We start from the raw sequence: 17,491 nt of genomic DNA, 5'->3' as shown, positions 1-17,491 counted from the left end.
TTTAAGCTAAGGGAGAGCCGTGTGTGGTGGAAGCCAAGACCAACCAAACGAGAACATGCTAAGGCTATCTATTGTGAGCTTGCTAGAGCAAAGGAGTCAGCCGCCATCATTTGCATTTTGGCAGAGACCTAAGTCAGGCAGAGGAGTGGGAAAGCTTCATAAATGGTGAGAAGGGAAGGCTTCAGGTGTGGGCTGATTGTTGGTGTGGAGAAGCTGTGGGTGGGCTAGCTATGCGATCGGCTAGGGTGCATATTTAGTTTTCTCTGGTTCTGAGTTGGAAACAGGGACAGAAATTAGGGGAAGCTGTCAATTATTAACCAAGTCTTGGCCATTTGGGGCCGATTCTAACAGGAGTTGCTGGTTATCTTCCTGGGTCATTACTAGGGAAAGCAATCTGGCTTCTGGCTAGTCTATCTTATAGCAGACTGGCTTCTTGGCCGGTTAGCATAGATAAAAGTGGTCTCCTTGGCAGGTTGCTGCGGGTAATGGGCCAGAGTCCTATTTTTCTACATGGCCCCGCCATTGTCCATTTGTATATTCAGTCACTCAGCGTTGTCAGACTTCAGTGAAAACGGAGAAGGTATTGCTCTTGTGCTGGTCGACAGGCATGCATCTATCATCGGGAGCACATTAGGAGAAAGGCCGTCAGCATCTGTGCTTTGTTCAAACTTCCCACCAACAGCACACAGGTTTCTGATGAGAAGCTCAGAGCCAGCCAAAGGGAGCTTCTCAGTTTTAGCAACTCCTTTACTTTCAAAAGGGATGAAGATTGGTGGCAAAGCTGCATTGGCCAATGAAGAGGCAGCAGATAATTGAGCAAACAGCTGAGGGCTGTCACAGGAAAAAAAAAAAAAAAGACTGCCCTCAGGGACAAGTTTTAATGCTGATCCTTTTGGGCTTTTATGGGGAAAACAAGCTCTCACCAACTACACTTATATTTTAGACTTCCAGAAAGACAAGATCCTGACTTCATATCAGCGAAAGAGTACACGATTGTGTCATTTTGAAACCATTCTTCCTGGCTCACCGAATAGGGCTGCGTATTCCCAGTCTCAATAGGCAAGAACATCCTCTTGGGTACTTGCACTCAACTAAAATGGCTCGGGTAGCACCATTTGGGGATTGGTTCCAAAAATTTCATTGCAAGGTCAAATGGTACCTGGAGGGAAAATGACTTGACTTGGAGAGCAGCTGATTATGGGCAATGTTCCCGGCCCTTCTCCAACACTCAGATTTGTACAGCAGACTGGAAGTCTTCTTTCTCTACACTGTGTCCCCACGAGCTCCTCCGTCCTCCAAACTCTCGAGTAAGAAACCCCCAGTGTTTCAAGGCCCCGTGTCTCCACGTTCCCAGAGATGGGTAGAGCAACGGGTGCTGATCCAGTTTTAGCAGACCATTGGAAGACCTTCAGTGTTGCCAATTGCATCACCTACACTGTAGTAGATGCATAAAAGCCTGAAACTATTGATTCGTGTTGGCCAAAGCTACAGAAAGAATGTGCAAAATGCATTGTTTCAGGCAGGTGGTTAGTGATGGCCTCATTAACACCCTCAAGGAAGACTTTAAGAATTGATTACAGACCGGGGGAAGCATTGCTTAATGAAGAGATCTAGCAAAGGTTCTCAGCCAAGTGCAGTATGTCCCCAGGGGAAATTTGGCAAAGTGTGGAGACGTTCTTGGTCATCACAACTAAAGCGGTGCTTCTGGCATCCAGCATGTAGAGACCAGGGAGCACTAAGCAGTTCAATTGACATGAAGGACGAAGGAAAGAAAGAAATCAGTTTCAGGAAATGAAGACCTGGTGAAGGCACAGAGCAACTTTTCCTGCCTAGCATCTGGAGGCCTCCCTCTTTTTCTCCTTTCCCCCAAGGCTGAAACTCAGAGACCACATGACAAGCTGGCTGGGACCACGTGGACGAGAACATGGCAACAGAAATAAGATAGCAGGAACCCGGGTAAGCAGGACAATCTCCTAGAGCAAAACTGCCCCCCTCATCCCGGACCCCCATATAACTCAGCTCTTACGTGGGGAAAATGAACTTTTATTTGACTGTTGGGAAACAAGAAAGTATTTGGAGAAGAGAAGCATTCTGAGTGGCGACTCTTGTGGAAGTACAGAAGATTCCAGCACCATAAAGCCTTCTGCAGAGGTTACGTAAAGGAGTCTCAGTTAGCGCGTGCTTCCGGAGCGGGTGCGTGTGAGTCTCACAGTGAGCAGCCCGGGCTGCGGGAACACGTGTGCGCCATCTGGAGCGCTTAGCTGGGTGTTCTGAAAAGTGGTGGTGGGCCAGTCTAGGTGCTGGGTTTAGACACGCGTAGCTGTATTTTTAGAAGGTACTTTAAAAATCTCAGTTTCTGGGACTTTACTCCCCAGCTAAGCGACTTTCAGCTCAGTCTGCTACATACTTTATTTTTTTAAAAACTATGTTTTAGAGTGTTGGAATCTGATTGCTTTTATTCGAGACATGCTGCATATGGAGATTAGGGAAGTAACACTGGCTCCAAACCCCACAGCCAGTAGGGAGGGGGATTTCACCGTAGTGTCAGGATTGCCTCGGAATCCACGTGGCACAGAAATGAGAGAACGGACCTCAGTCCTTGCTGGGCAGGTGCAGACTGACCCTTCCTGCGAGGAGCCTATGTTTGGATATCCTATGATTCTGCTGTGACGGGCGAAAATCATCATGTTTCTACGGGAAGTTAAATGTGCTTGTCTGACATACCAGCAACGCTCTGTTGAATTCACCTGTGATGACAAGCTGGAAACTAAGCAGGATGGTGAAAGCTTCAAAAACCATGAGACAGAGGTGGTGAATCCTCCAGGCACCAAAGTGTTGCAGAGAAAGCTGGACAACCATTTCTAGAGACAGAGGTGGTGAATCCTCCAGGCACCAAAGTGTTGCAGAGAAAGCTGGACAACCATTTCTAGAGACAGGAGGGGATATTCATGGGTTGAGGAGAGAGTCGATTTGGTGACCACTGACTGATAACCTTGGTGTTCTCAGAGGGCTCCTTCCAACTCAGAGCATATGAACATGTAAGAGCAACTTGTTGGAGAATTACAGATAGAATCACAAGTTCTCTCTTGGCCATTGAGCTTGTGCCATTTTTATAAAATGTCTCTAGAACCGAATGTGCTTCCTGACTTTCTTTTGCATATAACCAAAGAGGGGAATGTTATTCCATTTGGAGGCTTTGTACCTTTGCCAAGTTGAGAGGAAGCTTGTCTTTGTAATCAGGATGGGGAGGAAAGCACAACACATCTATTGCTCATGATGGATTCTTCCAGATGAACTTGCCCATCTCCTTAACCATTCTGAACAACTGAATTTAGAGCAGATATCAGTTGAGAGGCCTCTGCCTGACAGTGCTTTCATTCTGGCTGGTTTTGAAAAGAGGGTAGAGGAGTAGAAACATACCTTGTTTAAAGACTATTCATTCCCTAGCCAGCATGCAGCATGTCTCTAAGGCTATTTGGATACTTGGAGGCTTTCCCTTTGCTCTTCAAGATTCTCCAAAAGGCACAAGTGGGTGCATGCATGAGTGAATGCATGAGTGTCCCTGCTATGCAAGCTCAGGTGAGGTGTTGGTGCCTGGAGTAGAATTCTGTCATCATGTCTCTTCTTTAGCACCTTCCACAACACTACAGCCTACCTACCAACTGTTTCTGAGTGGGGGGAGGATCTGCATAAGTGGAAGTTCTCATGCCACTGGGAACATGGCCAAAGAATTTATTCCTTCTTCAGTCCCTTCCTTGTACATCTGCATCGTGGTTGTCTCTCTACGTTTATCCATTACAGGAGGCCCATTTCTTGAATTGGGGTCCAGGGTAAAGGTGGGAAATGTTTTAACTTCTCTCTTACCAGATTTTGAGGACATCTGTAGAGCGAACATTAGTACAGACCATATGGAGTATGATACTTTCCCCCTCACAGAACTGTGAGTGTAGGGACTTTCCAAAGCAGAGATTCAACTAAATCGTGCTTGCCTGCTTGCTTGCTAGAGTGGGTTCAGTCACCAGATATCCAATTAATGTGTTTGATCTGATTTTCTATACTTGGGTAGGTTTCAACCTTTAGTAGCAAGAGAAATTACTATCCTGAAGCTTCCTTCAAGTGGCTTACCTATAGTCCTTTAATATCGTCTTTCTTAAGGAGTATTTGTGTTGTCTGTTATCTCCACTGCCAAAGGAAATATATCCCTTATAATAAAAGGGTGGCAAAAATATCAATGTAGTGATTACCCCCTCCCCCCAAAACAAATGACCACGCGTGGAGAGAGGGAGAATGGAGGGTGCTGTTTTCTTCCTTGCCAGAGGCTATGAAAATGTCTTTTGTGAAGACAAATGAGGCTTTCTGTTTTACTGGCCATTTAGATCATATTATTCATGATGGTTCTAAGTTGTGGTTTTAAGCTGACAAAGATTTTGGCATTCTTTCCAAAGTAATGAAACGTTTGTCCTTCTTCACTGCATTTTTCACCATTATAAAACACCATTCCCATTTAAACTAATTAAAATACTTAAAATCCAAACTTTAATGGAAAAGATGGTTAGAGTCTTTTGTATTTATTTTTCCTAATTTATGGCTTAGAGCTGCAATTTTCTTCAGTTGGTTTTATTTTGACCCTAGGAAAAAAGCAGTTGCTGTCATTGTTTTGTTTCTGTTTTCTATTATTCAACCCAAGCATTTCAGAATTATTAATCCCTTATATGACCCATGAAGCTTTGCTCTTATCCTGAAGGCAAGAGGTACGAGATTTGTAATATTTGTAATTATCTTTCAGACTCCATGACCCGCAACCTACTTACTACTTCACTATAACTCCATTTTTAAGAGTTCGATGTTTTGTTTTGTGATGCAGTAGGCGTATGGATAGAATTGTAGCATTAGCATCTTCAATTTTTAACTTAATGTTGATATGGGAACTGGTTGTTTGCCAACCCACTATCCACCATCACTCACTTGTCTGTCCGCCCAAAACATGGTCACTGATAGCAATTTTCTAGCCTTTATTCACAGGCAGACAGCTTGCTTAAGCGACAGCATCAGGTCCTGGGTTGTAAGGAAGCCATCAATCCGAGAGACCTGGGTTCTGATACAAGTCATCTAACCTCTCTGAGACCCAGTTTCCCTCTCTGCAAAATGAGAAGTTGGATTAGTTCAGTGAATAGTAAGAGTTCACACAAGTAGTAACAGGATCAGTGGCAATTTGGGCCAATATTTATGAAGCAGCTGTACACACTTTTTAATATGCCAGGACTAGTTAGTACCAAATGGAGTAGGAGGTGGGGGGAGACTAATAAATGAATACTTTTGATAGATTAATAATATGGTGAGAACTAAGTTCAGGAGAAGCAAGAGAAGCTATAGAAGCGTGGCCTGAGCCCACGAGTTCTTTTCAATACTTCGAAAATCAAACAAAACGCCTACGTTGGCTCTGATAAGGCTGAGCTGCCTAACTAAACTGCCTAGTTTCTTTGTGGTAGCTGGAAAATGTCAACTTGGTGTGGTAAGATTGGTTCAATTATGCTGCTCCAGAGCCCTGGTTGGTAGTTGAAGCCATAACTAGTAATTCTGGCACCTGTGGCCAACAGCGTGCGACAAACCCTAAAATCAACTTTTTAATTCATGTTGCGGCTCACAGATGGGTGTTATTACCAATGTGCACCATCTGGTAGCTTTCTATTTTAGCTTTTCATTCTTGCTCACTAGATACTGAGCTTCTTAAATTATTATTTTAAACTTAGTGACCTCTAAGCATTCATGACCTGGGACAAAAAGTCTTGGGCATCCTGCCCTCATTATGGTCCTGATTTTGAGTTAAAATGAAAAATGTATTATTACTTAAAGTGATTTGTTTCCTAAAACAACGTTTTCAAACATGAGTTCCATGAAATAAAGATTAGTCAAAGAGAGCCCTCCGTTTCAAAAATGATTTTGTTAAAATTATTGCTGGTCAAAAGACTCCATACTGCACTACCAGGTGGTGAGTATCTCGAGTCCCAAAACTGTATTTGTTCTTCATTATGCCTGCCGTGCTCAGTGCTTGGCACATAGTGGACACCTGATGGAAGCATGCCAATGGACCAGCAACATTACAGCCATCCAATTTGGATGCTAATATATTTCCAAAAGGCCAAGCTGGTGTCCAAGGCTAGGACAAGCTCCAGGTTGTGTCATCAGTTGTGGAGCAGAGCCTTGAGCTAATTGGATGTCCTCTCCACAAGTTCCAAAGATCTGTTTTGTGAATTAAAACCTCTGTGGACACACCTGTAAACGCTATCGCTGCATGGGAACAGTTTTTACAGTTCTGGTCATATCTTCTGATGTTATTATGTTATATCTCTTGCTTACTTGTCTTTTAATGTTTGCTGATATGTCCATATGCATAGATTTCTCTCTCTCTCTCTCTCTCTTTTTAAGAAATGGAAGTCTATTTCAGGACCATCTGGCCAGGCTAGAGCAGCCAACAGTGGCCCAAGTAACTGTCAGGGAAGCCTGGGCATGCTCAGTAATGCCCTGAATCATTTTCTCTCTACTTTTGGCTATGAAGCCACAAATACTAATACCTCAAGGTGGAATTTCTTTCCCCTTCTTTTTCTATCGGAAATCCTTCCTTTTCTTTTTGCCCCCCACAGTTCAATCCCTAAGGTTCTATGACGCTCTCCATTATCTCCTATTTGCAGTCTTGAGACATTTATATTTTATACACACTTACATTCCTTCTTTCCTAAACAATACGAACTACTTTGTTGGTTTAGGAAAAATAGGAAAAGATGTTTATATAAAGCCATTCAGGATGTATAAAGGGGAAAAAGACATGTTTTGAGCTCAGAAAATTAGAAATTACATGAGCAGGGAAGAAAATTTCAAAGTCAGGCATCAGAATTAGATCTGGAATTATTATGATTTCTTTGTGATTGAAATCTAAGACGTTAAAAAATGCATAATGGGAAAGCTAATCAATTAGACTTCATTTTTAAACTACTATACTTAAAAAGAATGCCACAGTTAAAGCTAACATATTTCAACCACTGCCTACACAGATAAATATTTATAACGTGACAGACAAAGGGATAAAACTTTAATACAGCATGCATTCTTATAACCCAGTGAGAAAAAGAATGTCCCAATTGCAAATGGCCAAAAGACATGAACAAATAATAGCAAAAGAATACTGATAAGCATGTGGGAAAAAATATACAATTTTATTGGTAATCAAACCAATTCAGATTTAAGGCAACAAAGTCCAATATTTATTTAGAAATTAAAGATTTTTTGAGAAGATAAAACCCAACCTCAATGAGGGGTTAGGCTAATGACCACTCTTTTTTTTTTTTTAATTTTTTTTTTTAACATTTATTTATTTTTGAGACAGAGAGAGACAGAGCATGAACAGGGGAGGGGCAGAGAGAGAGGGAGACACAGAATCTGAAACAGGCTCCAGGCTCTGAGCTGTCAGCACAGAGCCCGACGCGGGGCTCGAACTCACGGACCGCGAGATCATGACCTGAGCCGAAGTCGGCCGCTTAACCGACTGAGCCACCCAGGCGCCCCAAATGACCACTCTTATAGTCTGATGAAAGTACAGTTTGAGTCAGCTTGTCTCGAGGGCAGTTCGTCAAAAACTTTTCAAAAGTGCTTCTCTTTAAACTCGCTTCATTCCCACTTCATTCAGTAGAATTTTTTAGGCACCTACAATGGGCCCGCTGGTTTCCAATTACTAGAAACTAAATTTCAAGTGCCAGGGTGTAAGTCTATCCTGAAGAAATAATCAGATAACTGTATGCTCATTTCGAAGGATGTTTTTGTGTAATTATCTATGAGAGGGAAATGTTGAACCCAAGTTGAATATCCAACAGTAGGAATTTGGGTAAGCAAATTATGGTACATCCGTGTAGTAAAATGTTCTCTCAAAGACAGGGTGAACATGCTCCCAATATATCCTGGTGTGTAAAGGGCTGGTAACAGATCAACATGTACAGACTAATCTCAAAGTTGTTTAAATATAAAATGAGCAGAAAGAAATTCTAGAAGATTCTAGTTTATATACCACCCTCCAAATAAAAGTATCACTTGATAGTTAATTATATTCTGTATACTTTTCTGTCCATGGTGATGACTGATTATCATTACAAGCATGAAAGTATTTTTTCATTATTAAAAGTGGTTTCTTCAGAACAAGGTGTGTAGATTTACACAACATCATAATTGGTCAATGCAGCTCACTTAGAGGGAGATAAAAACTCTTTGCTATTTAAGATGTTTAGTGTTGACATTCATGAGCACAAACACCAAGGATGAAATCTAATGAAGGCAAAGTTGGTTTTTATCCTCAGCCCAAGAACCGTCCTACACACACTGTTGTGTGGTGGCATAGGCTCACACGGTGCCCTGGTAGCAGGGTAAGGTCATCTGTTGGCTGATTTTACCTCTTCTGAGCAAATGCTGTCATTTCTCACACCTGGTAAAAGCCCAGTGCTGTCGCTGCAAGGATTCCCAAGAACAATCAGTTGGGACCTGATAGGTGGAATCCTCCATCACTGCATATCTTGGTTTACCAGGTTGACCTTTTGTCTAACATTTTTCTCGGAAGAAAGAACAAATTACCCTGAAAGAGACGTGTACACACAAATAACACAAGAGGTGGGTGGAGAGAAACCAACAAAACCACCTCTTTACCAGGCTATGACTCCCAGTCTATCCAAAATATTATTGTAAACAAGGTAAACTAGAAGTCTTAGAGTATTATTTACTTGGATGTCTAAGACGCCTACTGTGCCCTTTTCTCATTGTTTTCTTGATTCTTTTGTTTTAGATAAGCACCGGGCTGGCAGGAAGTAGGCATGACTGAGGAGGGCCATATGTTTCTTCTGTCTTCAGGTTTACTGTGCATTTTGAATGGTTTGTGCCATGATCCTATTATGATGTGTGGTTGTTGTTCTTTCCCCAGAATGTCGAGTGGTGAAGTCCACTTCCTACACCAAAATAGCTTCATCATCTCGCAGGAGCACCACCAAGAGCCCAGGACCTTCCAGGCGCAGCAAATCCCCTGCATCAACCAGCTCAGGTAAAGCACCAAAGGAGATGAAGAAACTGTTGTTTCTGACGCATGATGCACAGAGGGTGTGTGAAGCCCACAGCGGGAGGTTTTCAAGAGAGTAGATTCCAGTTTATAATTTTAGAACATGTTGAAATGATGGAACAGATTTGCCAGAGTCTAGCATGTTAGATTTAAGAAAAAACATCAAGCTTGGGAAAACTTACTTAGCAAAGACTCAGGAAACCCAGATTTGCCCACAAATAGAAGTATACTACCAACTTGCATCGTTTCCCACCACAAATACCAGGTTTTCAGGCTAAGGGCCCCAACTGCAGAAGTCTCCGTTAAAGCATTTATTCTACTTGGGACTGGCTTACGAGTTTCCAATTTGTATTTGCTGAACTTCTGTTTCACACACATTTTACTGTGGACCCAGCACGGCTCTGGAGCTAAAAGCAGTGAATTTGTATTTGCTGAACTTCTGTTTCACACACATTTTACTGTGGACCCAGCACGGCTCTGGAGCTAAAAGCAGTGAGAATGAGAGCGTCGAGCAGGGAGGGCTACAGTGACTCTGGTCTGTGTCCTGCCTCTCAGCGGCCCTAGTGCTGGTGCCGGAGCACAATGTGTGTGCTCACAGGATGACCACGTCTCTCTGCCTCTTCCTTCTTTGGTCTTAAAAATGATGTGAGTCAGTTAGAAGGTGTGTGTTTGGTTGTTTGTTAGTTTGTTTGGTTTTGTTTTGTTTTTCTTTTTGGCTTCCGGTCTAAGGTCTATTTCACGATTGAAGGGAATTATTTATTACATACTATAAACTGTTGAATGGGAATTATTAAATGATACGTACATCAAGGTGATTGTCCCTGATTGCATGAAGACAGAGAAGGTCTTATAAATAGAGACAAAGACCTTTGGGGCCTACACAGAGGCCCTCTTGTACTCACCAAAGTGGGCTTAGACAGAGCATGTGCAAAGATCTCTCGGCTGGGGCTGCGAGGCCCTGCCTGTGGCATCACTCACCAGCTGTTACACTAGAATGTAAGTTATAACCTCCATACTTAAAAATAGAGATGTTATGATGTTTTTCCTTAAAAAGTAAAACCAAAACCTCCAAAGTGAGTCTCAGAAAAAGGAACTCCTAGTAAGCTAGATAGCTAGAACCCCAGCCTTGGTTCTCTAAGAGTTACCGTCTCCCTGGGCTTTTGCTGATTACAGCTATTCCCCAGACAGGTCTCCAGAGATCTTCTCCTTTGACACTTACCCTAAGGTGGCGGCCTCTGCACGCTTCTCACAGCATGCCCTACATCACAACCAGCCTGGGAATAAGTCTCAGATCATGTTTGGCACTTGGGATGAAGCTTGTTTGCTCCTCCTAGTTTAAGGGTGGGCTGAGAACTCCTTGCTTAGTATGACATGACTCACCCAGATTGGATGGAACTCTGAAACGAGTTTTGCTAATGGGTAAGGCATCGAGAGTCAAATCTCAGCATAAATGTCACTTGGGGGCTTGTGTCACTTACGACTTCTCGGATCATAAGCCTATGTTTTAGCAAGTATTCTAGGCAATTTTGATCAGGTGGCCTATGGAACATAGTATGAGGAGCAGTGGGTGAAGGAAGTGGTTCCCAACATGTGTTCTCTTGACTGGCACTATCACCATCACTTGAGCACATGTTAGAAATGTAGTCCTGATGAGCCCCTCCATCGACCCACTGAATCAGAAGCTCTGGAGGTAAGGGCCTAGCATCTGGATTTTCACAGGCCCTCCAGGTGATTCTGATGCTCACCCAAGTTTGAGAACTGATGAATTATGGATAACAAAATGGAAATAAATACAGGAGGCCATTTGACTGCTAATCTGGGGTGAAAGATAGGGCTTGCTCGTCTTCATTTATTGGCATGACACAGATGACTTCTTTCTATGTCTCTGCTTGCTTCCAAGTGGCAATGTCCATCTTTAACCCTGGCAACCCAAGAGCAGAGCTCCAAATACTATGAGGTGTAGACCAAGGTTACAATGACCCACCTTCAGAGAGCCAGTTCCCTGGGACAAGAGAGAATTTCTGTCTGAAGGTCATCCCTTCCCTGGAAACTGATATTGAGGGAAATCTTTCCCTTCGATAGAGACAATATCTATACACAGAGATGTGGGCTCCTACGAAATGACAGAGGAGTGGTAGAATTGCTGCATGTAAAACTCCCCCGGGAGACCTTAGCTTCTTCATTAACCAGCTAGCAGGTTAAAACTGAGCTCTTTGGAGGATGTTCAGTCTCGACCAAAGGACATTGCTCATTTTCTCTAGGCAAACCCAGGCTGTCGAATGAGCCCCGGTAGAACAGTGAGAAAGAAGAAGGTCATGGGCCTAGCCCAACTGTTGCCCCTAAAATCTTGGCTATTTAGTATAATCACGTAAAGTTGTAATGGAGAAAGAAGCCCCACATTAATTGAAACATTATCAATGCTATTAAAAATGACAATATTAACAAACAAAATTAATCCCCGATCTCAAACAACTCTGACATTGACAAATTTTAATATTTTCTCTCTTCTTTCTTAGTATACACCATGAATTTTAAAATGTCAGGTGTAGTGGGGAAACATTTAATAATGGGTGATTGGGCAAATTCTTACGTCTTTTACAGTATAGCTATTTCAACAGAATAAATATGCATTATTTTTATTGTTTTTAACAGCTTTTTTTTTTCATTTTAATGTTTATTTTTGAGAGAGAGAGAGACAGAACATGAGCAGGGGAGGGGCAGAGAGAGAGGGAGACACAGAATCTGAAGCAGGCTCTAGGCTCTGAGCTGTCAGCGCAGAACCCAACGTGGGGCTCAAACCCACGAACCGTGAGATCATGACGTGAGTCGAAATCAGACGCTTAACTGACTGAGCCACCCAGGAGCCCAATCTAACAGCTTTTTAAATGTTGATTTAGTTGTTGTTTTTTTTTTTAATTTTTTTTTTACGTTTATTTATTTTTGAGACAGAGAGAGACAGAGCATGAACGGGGGAGGGTCAGAGAGAGGGAGACACAGAATCTGAAGCAGGCTCCAGGCTCTGAGCTGTCAGCACAGAGCCCGATGCGGGGCTCGAATTCACGGACCGCGAGATCATGACCTGAGCTGAAGTCGGACGCTTAACCGACTGAGCCACCCAGGTGCCCCAATGTTGATTTAGTTTTTAAAAATATTTTATTTGCTTATTTATTTTGAGAGAGAGAGAGATAACACAAGTAGGGGAGGGGCAGAGAGAGAGGGACAGAGAGAATCCCAAGCAGACCCCACACTGTCAGCACAGAGCCCATTGGTGGGGCTCGAACTCATGAACCGTGAGATCATGATGCGAGCCGAAACCAGGAATTGGACGCCTAACTGACCGAGCCACCCAGGTACCCCTAGTTTTATTTTTTAACTGGAGTATAGTTGACACACAGTGTTGCATTCGTTTCAGGTGTGCAGTATCGTGGTTTGACAATCCCATACATTATGCTGTGTTCACAAGTGTAGCTGCCATCTGTCGCCATACAACCTATTATAATGCCACTGACCACATTCCCTTTGCTGCACCTTTTATCCCCATGGCTTATTCATTCCATAACTGGAAACCTGTATCTCCCACTCCCCTTCATCCTTTTTGCCCAGTCCCCCATCCCCTCCTCTCTGACAACCTCTGTTGTCTGTATTTGTGGGTCTGTCTCTGCTTTTTATTTTTTTGTTTACTCATTTAATACGTTTTATTTTTAGGACTTCTGGGCAGCTAGATGCTCCTGGGTTTGGGCAGAATTTTTTTTTTCATTTTTTATTTTGTTTTCATAAGTCAAGGAAGGGGGGTAAGTCAGATTATTGTGCACATGTCAAAGAACGAGATCATGAGCTCTGAAACAGTTATTGTCTGCTGCTAAGGTTTCTTCTACTACAGATGCAGAAAAAAGTGTCCTCACGCTTTCTGTCTGATTGTGGCATCCAAGACTGAATGGGGGAATACAGGAGAAAAACATGAAGAGAGAATTTTTGCAGCTCAGAAATAACCTTGTAAATAGTGAAAAGCCTGTTTTACTCCAAAAATACATCTAAAATTTGAGTTAAAAAAATCATGAATCTAATTTTAAAAAGATAATTATGAATGCAAGAAATTATTTCACTTTAGAATTAACTGGTAACATAATCACTGCACAGCATCTCTAACATTGTACAAATATTGTAATATATTTAATTATAATCTTATAAATATAGATGGAATGTATCATTTACCAAAAGTAATTTCAGAAACTCTGAAAAGCAGACAGGCAAATGCAATGAATCTATTTGTATTCATCCCTGCCAGAATTTGTAACTGTTCTTTTTAGAAGTTTAAAATGGATAGGATGCAATGCCTCAAAATCAATAGATTGCTTTAAACAAGCATTTCAGTTTTCTATTGTTTCCTTGAGTCCTTTCATTTCTAGGGAAAATCTGGTTGATTTAAGCGGCACCAACTTAGAATTTGTGATAGGTGAGCCATGCCGGGTAGTATCATTTCCATAAAAGAAAGTGAAATCCAAATCCATTCCAAAATTACATTTCATTGAAGGCATCGTTAACTTCTAGGTCAAAATTAATCAAGTGGCATTGATTGCATTTCGTTTAACGTGAGACCTTTATGCATATAAAATTTTCAACTTCATTTTGTTTTAGAAAGTATGCCATACAACTATTCCTTGGTTATATAACAGCCAATAAGATGCAATGCCTGTCTCTTGATTCTGATTTGCTACCAAATCCTTTCACCTTTCTCTGGATGATACTACTTTAGAGAGGGTTTACAGAGCAGCAGTACCCAGTCACAAAATTGTCGATTATGTGAACATTCCCAAGACCACTCTCTTTCCCTGGGATCTAAGCCCAGAGTTTAGAAAGGCCAGTGGTATTTCCATTTCTTTTCTGGGCAAACACAGCTTCTGGGTGTCAGGGGAGTGCTTGCCTCAAATCCCCTCCCCTGTGCTAGCCTAAGACTCCCATCTCCACCCAAGTATGGCTCTTAAAACCAGTGGAAAGGATCAGTGAATTATCTCTATATTAACTGCATCACCAGTTCCTTTCTTAAAAAATTTTTTTCCTAATTTTTTAAATGTTTATTTGTTTTTGAGACAGAGAGACAGAGCACAAGTGGGGGAGGGGCATAAAGAGAGGGAGACACAGAATCTGAAGCAGTCTCCCAGCCCTGAGCTGTCAGCACAGAACCCGATGCGGGGCTCGGACCCACAAACTGTGAGATCAAAAGTCTGATGCTTAACTGACTGAGACTCCTGCATCACCATTTTCTTAAAATAGCCTGTTCACTGTTTTTTATAAATTACAGAGACTAGAATGTGCATAATTTTAATTTCATGCCTTGAAAGCCCTGCTATTGCCCCAAACCAAGTTACCATCATAGGCCTGACTTTCTCACATGAAAGAACGTTAGGGGGAATGTTTTTCCCCCTAAAGTATTAATGTAAAATTTGAAATCACTTCTACTTCAGTTCAATTTCTGCTTTCAATATTCATCTTCCTATGTTATACAGAGATTACAACGTAGTATAAAGTTAAGGTTTGCTCAGTTTTCATGTCATGCTGCTGTTCGTGAGAAAATTGTTAATTTATATTTAAATGACATCAGAGTTTGCACAGGATTTTTATCTCTCTGATGTTTTTCAGTTCTCTTAACTGTCTTCCAACTACAATCAAGACATGATATTATTATTTGTTATGTAACAATATAGTCTGTTTTTTTTTAAATTTCTTTAATGTTTATTTATTTTTGAGAGAGAGAGAGAGAACAAGTGGGGAAGGGGCAGAGAGAGAGGGAGACACAGAATCCGAAGCAGGCTCCAGGCTCCGAGCTGTCAGCACAGAGCCTGACGCGGGGCTTGAGCCCACGAGTGAGCCACGAGATCATGACCTGAGCCAAACTTGGATGGATTCTCAACTGACTGAGCCACCCAGGTGCCCCCAGTCTGTTTTTAGAGATGAGGAAGCAGTCAGGGCTGGGGAAACTGCTTGACTCAGAGTGACAGAGTTAACAGTGGCAGCTCAGGGCTGGCACCTGGGGCTTCCTGTGCTGTAGACAATGCAGGCTGGCCATCCTCAATACCTGTTTCTTCACCTCTGTTTATTAAAGATTTGATTTCCAGGAAATAACTAATATAGTACCTGGTTTAACATTGCAGTTTACAACATCATAACACCTTGTAATGGAAGCCTAAGTATTAGTCCCAGATACCAGCATTCGAGAAGTTAAAATGATTCACTCCAGCTGACCAACTGATGTATGGTCAGTTGTAGATAGAGACTTTCCTTTGAAAGTCAGTGTTAGAACAAGAATGAGTATCCACTCTAAATCTTCTCTTCATCCCTTACTCATTCTTCTTCTTGGAACTAAAAGAAGCCTAGAGGTGATTTATTAATGTAAGGTGTTCATTTACACATTCAGAAATATCAAGTGCAGATCTGTTGGTGTCAGGCATTTCCTAGGCACTAATGATGCAGAGATGAAAGAAATAGCCTCAATTCTCAAGAAGCATACAGGTCAAGCCCCCTAAATAATTTGTAGATAACATAATTCACATACCTGATGAATTAATATTAATCTACTTAACATAAAGAGTCCAAAAAGGCAATTTGAACCAAAGAGAGAGAGAAAGAGAGAGAGAAACCAGGAGCCTTAATAACACACAAGAAGAATAATGAGCCCCCAGACAATAGTGTGCCGAGACGCTGAATGCAGTTATCACTAAGAAATGGGAAAAGTGGTTTTTAGTTGCTTTTTAAAGAAACGAGAATATCTAAGAGTATCGTAAAGAGTGTTTAATATGGGTTGAATCTTTATTCATGTGTGTTTATCTTTGGAACACAGACTTTCATAAAATGTGTAATTTAAAAGTGAAATTCTTTTAAACAAATTCCTTTATCTATACAAGGAAGTTATAACAAAATATCTCCAGAATAAGAGTATAATATGCACTAAATTTATCTCAGTAAAAATGGATAAAGTTTAGTTTTGCTTTATATTGTTTTCTTAATATTAAAAGTGTAAGAAAATCACACTCACCTATCTTGAATTTTCATTGCTGCAGTTCTCCTTAAAACTTCAGATTTCAAAATTTTGACCTCTTCCTGGATCACTTAGAAGAACTTTGTGTTTTTTTGTTTGTTTGTTTGTTTACTTGCTTTAGAGTTTTTATTCCTATTTAAACGGATGGTCAACTTTTTCTCATAGAATAACACCTACTTAGATTCTCTCTCTATAGAAGCCATGGCAAACATAATTGAGCCCTCAGTGGGTGCCTTACACCCATCAATTCAAGCATAAGCTGATGGACTTTCTTGTCCTTCAGAAGTTTATAGTCGAAGGTAGAAATCCTCTTGGCGACAACTATTCATTCACTCAATATGCACTGAGAATCCACCGTTGACCAGCAATGCTGTGTGCAGGAGATGCAAGGGGGAACATTTGACAGAGGGAAAAGCTGGGTGGCTTAGTAATGACCTTCTACCATGACTGAAGCACCATTCTGTCCTCCACAGGCTTACAACTTAGTTGTATACGACTCTGGAAATCCTGCAGTTTTCTTATTTATGCTATTCAAATTTTCTTTTTTTACACTTATGTAAAAATATTTTATGCAACATATGCAGATAAGACAGGAATCAAAGCTGGGGAAGCAAAGAGAATTTTAATCAGCTTTCTAGTCCAATATGTCAACTTTTTTTATTTATATCAAACACCTTCAAAGGCAGATTTATAGCTATTATTTTTTTCTTAGCTCAGTCTGGTTCTATAATGTAGATTTCACCTTATACATTCTATGGAAGATCTTTGCTGCTTTGGAGTTCCAAGGGAATTCTTGAAAACAAATACACCAAGAAGATCAAGGGGGCTGATGATTCATCTCTTGTGTTTTTAGAATTTTTTGTTGCATATAAATCTCAGTCCTCTTTCCCTGCACCCATCAATTCCCCCCAGTGCTCGCCCTCAGCAGGTGAATATCTCCAAAGGTGCTTTGCAAAACTTTGAAACATTATGTTGACCCACTGTGTATGGGGGGCAGGTAGCACCCTACATCAGCTGCCTTTATGAACTCCTCAGTGTAAATGCCCCATATTAATTAAATAAACATTTCCTGAACATCTGCTGTGTTCCAGGCATGTATTAAGTCCCAAGGATATGAAGATAATTAAACCACAGTTCTTGTCTTCAGGTTGCTTATATTCTTGCTTTCAAATTGAGATACACACACATACACACACACACACACACACACACACACACACACACACACACCACTTACTGTAATTGTGTAGGAAGTGCCATGACAGCCCAGAGAAAGAAAGGGTTAAATCTCATTAAAGCGGTCAGGGAAAACTTCCATGAAAGTTCGGAATTACAAATTGGGACTTGAGGATCCTTCCAGGATAAGAAGG

General features: G+C 41.4%; 1 protein-coding gene across 5 annotated transcripts in view; it reads left to right on the top strand.

Annotated features, from left to right (window-relative positions):
* DCLK1 (doublecortin like kinase 1) overlaps window positions 1–17,491 on the top strand; it is a 335,556-nt gene that overhangs the window by 234,761 nt on the left and 83,304 nt on the right. For 4 of the 5 annotated variants that reach the window (XM_047075683.1, XM_047075677.1, XM_047075741.1 and 1 more), the window contains exon 4: window positions 8,957–9,073. In XM_047075683.1, the coding sequence (XP_046931639.1) occupies window positions 8,957–9,073 (117 nt within the window). The remainder of the gene's footprint in view (window positions 1–8,956; window positions 9,074–17,491) is intronic. The other variant, XM_047075818.1, reaches the window with a different exon arrangement.

The sequence above is a fragment of the Lynx rufus genome, unplaced genomic scaffold (genome assembly GCF_022079265.1).
Source record: "Lynx rufus isolate CCGP_SWC_20201006 ecotype Redwood Valley unplaced genomic scaffold, mLynRuf1.p SCAF_1, whole genome shotgun sequence".
Taxonomy (NCBI): domain Eukaryota; kingdom Metazoa; phylum Chordata; class Mammalia; order Carnivora; family Felidae; genus Lynx; species Lynx rufus.
This window is presented reverse-complemented; position numbering and strand designations above follow the sequence as displayed.